The 4,227-nt window shown below is 35.4% G+C and overlaps 1 protein-coding gene across 1 annotated transcript; it reads left to right on the top strand.

Annotated features, from left to right (window-relative positions):
- The first annotated feature begins 1,103 nt into the window (after nucleotides 1-1,103).
- Nucleotides 1,104-1,721, top strand: LOC145051068 (uncharacterized). The gene has a single exon (XM_078999215.1). It carries the CDS (start codon nucleotides 1,104-1,106, stop codon nucleotides 1,719-1,721), a length of 618 nt encoding a protein of 205 aa, XP_078855341.1.
- The last annotated feature ends 2,506 nt before the right edge of the window (nucleotides 1,722-4,227 follow it).

Genomic DNA, 4,227 nt, shown 5'->3' with positions numbered 1-4,227 from the left:
TGAAATATCAAGGGATTTGAATGCTTAGTTGGAAATCAATGTAAATTACAAACAAGCTTGGCGTGCAAAACAATATGCTATGAAACTGTTGTTGGGATCCTCTGAAGAATGTTTTTCCAAACTTCTTATTTATTTTCACAATTTGAAGAGGCATAATCCCGATACGATGGCCTATATACAAACAGATTCAGAAGATTGTTTCGAGTGTCGTTTTTATGCCATTGGGAGCACGGTAAATACAAGAAACTTGTTATTTAATATGTAATTAATTGTAAAAAAAATTATAGTGTTTATGTGTTCCATTTTCATATATTGCAGATATGAGCGTTCAAACGTTTTTGTCGAAAAGTTATTATTATGGATGGTACATATTTGAAGGGTGATTTTAAGGGAATGCGGTCGATATGGATGGGAACAACCAGATAGTACCCCTTGCGCACGGAATATGCAAAAAAGAAAGTGGTCTTACTTGGACATGGTTTCTTGAAAATTTGTATGAATGCGTTGGTGATTGTCGAGATTTGACGTTTGTAACTGATAGGGTCGATGCAATTCGGGTTAGTATTGAAAATGTTTTCCACATGCTTATCATGGCGTATATGCTTTTCATATACTAGGAAACATAGTACACAGGTTTGGAAAAAATGATAAAACAAAAGTTTTATTTTGGAGGCTTGTGAGAGATTACAAAAGAAATGTTTTTGAAGATTTGTGGTATAGATTTAGTACTACTAGGCCGCAAGTAGCGGCGTATCTAAGTGAAATTCAACGTGCTAAATGGACTAGAGCATATTCCCCGTCGAAACGATACGATTACATGACCTCGAACAGTGAAAAGTCCATGAATGCTTTATCTGTAGATGCAAGGAAGATGCCTATAGTACCCCTTCTTGAGTTCTTCCGTCGTATTTCACAAAAATAGTGTAACAAGTGTCGCATCAATGGAGGTATGACTTTAATTTGGACTTTAATTATGTCAAATAATAAGTTCATTATATATATATATATATATATATATATATATATATATGTTCTTTACTGGGAAACGTTCAACAGTACTAACACTGTTGGCTGAAAAAGTAGTTAGAAAAAATGAAGAGCGTATGACAGGATGGTCTGTTTCTAGTGTTTCAGATGCAATATATCAAGTGCATGATTTCAAATATGGTGACATAGTTGATATGAGGCAAGAGACTTGTACATGCAAATATTGGGAAGGAACTGGGTTGCCTTGTGGTCATGTCATAATGGTCTTAAAGCACTTGAAAAAAACTAACTTTGGACATCTGGCTATAGATGCTTACAAAATGGAAACGTACCAAAGTACTTATCAGGAGGCGGTTTACCCCCTTCTTGAACCGTGTGATTGGGAGATTCCTGCTAAAATGATGGTTGTTAAACCCCCGATAATGGATACAAGTCAAGCTGGTAGACCGAAAAATAGAAATCGTATCCCGTCAGAAGGTGAGGAACATATAGTTAGAAGGTGTAGTAGATGTGATAGTACAACACATAATGTAGGGACTTGTCCGACATTTGTCTTGATGAAGCAAAATAAGGCTAGAAAAAGTAACTCGGCATCAGGTAGTAACACAAAAAGGAAAGGGAAAGGGACACAAGGGACTCACGAGACGCTAGAGACGGACGAGACACAAGAGATGCGCAGGATGCAAGGGACACAAAGAGAAAACTATTGTTCAACGTTTGATTTGAATGATTGATGTTGAATTTATAATTAATTATGTCATGTTTTGGAAGACGGATATTGTGTACTTTGAAATGGTGTGGTTACTTTAAAGATTATGGGTAATATTATGATCATATTAGTGCATCATTACTAGTAGAATAATAACTAAAACTCGACAATAATATATAGAACAAAACAAAAACACATAATAAACGTACAAAAACAATAATTAAATTAAAGGAATTGTAATGGATACTTTTCTTTCTCCATTGTTATATAGTCGCCCCTAATTCTTATTTTATCTTCAAAACGGTCCTTTTGCCGCCCAAGATCTATCATTTCTGCATCCTTCTCAGCAAGCCATTTTTCAGTCAGTTTGATAGTCTTCTTAGTCTTTTTTATCCATTCCTCGTGGTCTTTGATTTTTTATCAATATGCATTCTTTCCTCAACCTCTTTGCACTTTGCCGCAATGAGGTCACGACATTCAGTGAGAGCCTGAGATGACTCTTTATCTTTTCTTTGTTGTTCTTCAGCCCATTGTAATTTTTGCAAAGTATCATCAGACATATATGACTCTCTTATGTTTGGTGATGGGGCAAGAAAAGGGTCGATTGGATCACAATAGAAACAATCAACTTCGTTGCACGAGCAAATATACAAATTTGAAAATGAACAAATATTAAATTTCAAAATAATTTGTAACTCTTTACCAAAAATTCAGTGATCATCCATGACAATATATAGGCCCTTCAACACCGCAGAGAGGTGCTTGTCAGTCCGCAGAGCTGTTTTTCAGTCCGCAGAGCTGTTTGCCAGTCCGCAGAGCTGCTTGTCAAGTCATTGTCATCCTTACATTACAATTATGGGAATACAATTATTTATTAAAAGGTAAACACTATTTATGAAAAACTAAACAACGTAAATGGACCAAAAGTAAGGTTAACCTAGAACTGAATACAAACTAATATTCATTGTGATCCGTACATTTCAGTTCAAGTCGATTGTTGTGGAGGTAAGACAACAACACTTTCAACTGGTGTTTCCCAATGCCTAACGGTTGGAATAGGATTGACCAGCTCAGTTTGAAAACCATTTCGATACACCGCGGTAGTTAACTTTAAATTTACCATTTGCTGGATTTCTACAATTTCAAGCCTTTGTAGTGAAGCTATAGCATGCTCACAAGGTATACCGCATTTTTTCCATTTACCGCAACTACAAATACTACAGTCTAATTGCATAGTTTCGGTGGTTGAATACTTACTCACTTCATATGTGTTGCCAACAATATGCCTAATCCTACAACAATCAAAGTGGATAAATCTTTTATGAAGCAACTTTAGTGCATAAGGGGTTAGAATACCATGAAAATCCCATGTGAAATGAACTGAATGATAAAAGAAAAATTATGATGTCATAATAATAACATATCATTTGAACATTTGAGTGATGTCATAACTTATAATTACCTCCAAATGCAGAACGTTGAACATACACTGCTTGTATCAAGTCATGGACCATTTCAATGATTGTTGTTATTGGAAACTCATGCCTATTTGTTCTTATCCAATTGACAACATCGGGAATGTCAATGAATTTAACATTGAAACGTACTTTAGGGAAAAAAGTCCGTACCCATTTTGCAATGGGAATATTGTCAAGCCAATCAAGATCATTCCTACTGACCTCGTGTTGTAAGTTGTTAAAACATGCATAAAAATCAGACGTATTATACGCTTTACAAGTCTTCCTAATCAATTGCTCTACAACTGTATTGCTTCTGGTGGAAACGTGTATTTTCTCAGCTATATGTTTACAACAATAGCCATGATATGAATCAGGGTAGACTCTTTGAACTGCAAAGTCTATGGAATCAGACATATGACTTATGAAACCAACTTCTGTATTGTCACCTTAACATTCTTTAAGCCTCCTCATGAACCATAACCATGAATCGTCACAGTTTATGGTTCCCAAAGCAAACTCTATGAGAAGTGGTTCATGATTTCCATCTAAAGCAACCGTAATGTACATGGATGTTACTTACGTCCCAATTAGAGGTACTTGACCAACGAATATGATTGGTATCATAGACGTGAGAAACGTACAAATCTACCAGTGAAGATAAGAATATTAGCCATATAACAACTTCAAATAAGTAAATATTTACTATAAGGGATTACATACCATGCATCCCAATGCCACAAAACAAATTTTGAAACGATTGTACTGATCTTTCGTAATGTACGTGAAGGTGTTAGGATTGGTTCTTTGCAGATTATGGAAAAAACTTAGTAGGTTGGAGAAATTTTTTCTTAATACCTGATTGACTGAACTCATTTTCACAACTTCGACACCTTGTAAAATCGAAAATGCTTGTCCAATTTAAAAGGAATCAGTATACATTATTTCGTAGAACTGACTTGTCTGTCCGCGTAAATGACTTGTCAGTACGCGTAACTGATTTGTCAGTCCGCGTAACCTATCTTTTTATATATATAGTAAACCTTGTCAGTCCGCGATACTAACTTGATAGTC

This window comes from Lactuca serriola, chromosome 5, assembly GCF_051521515.1.
Source record: "Lactuca serriola cultivar US96UC23 chromosome 5, Lser_US96UC23_V15, whole genome shotgun sequence".
NCBI classification, from domain to species: Eukaryota; Viridiplantae; Streptophyta; class Magnoliopsida; order Asterales; family Asteraceae; genus Lactuca; species Lactuca serriola.
Note: the sequence above shows the minus strand (reverse complement) of the source record. Positions and strands in the feature narration are given on the sequence as shown.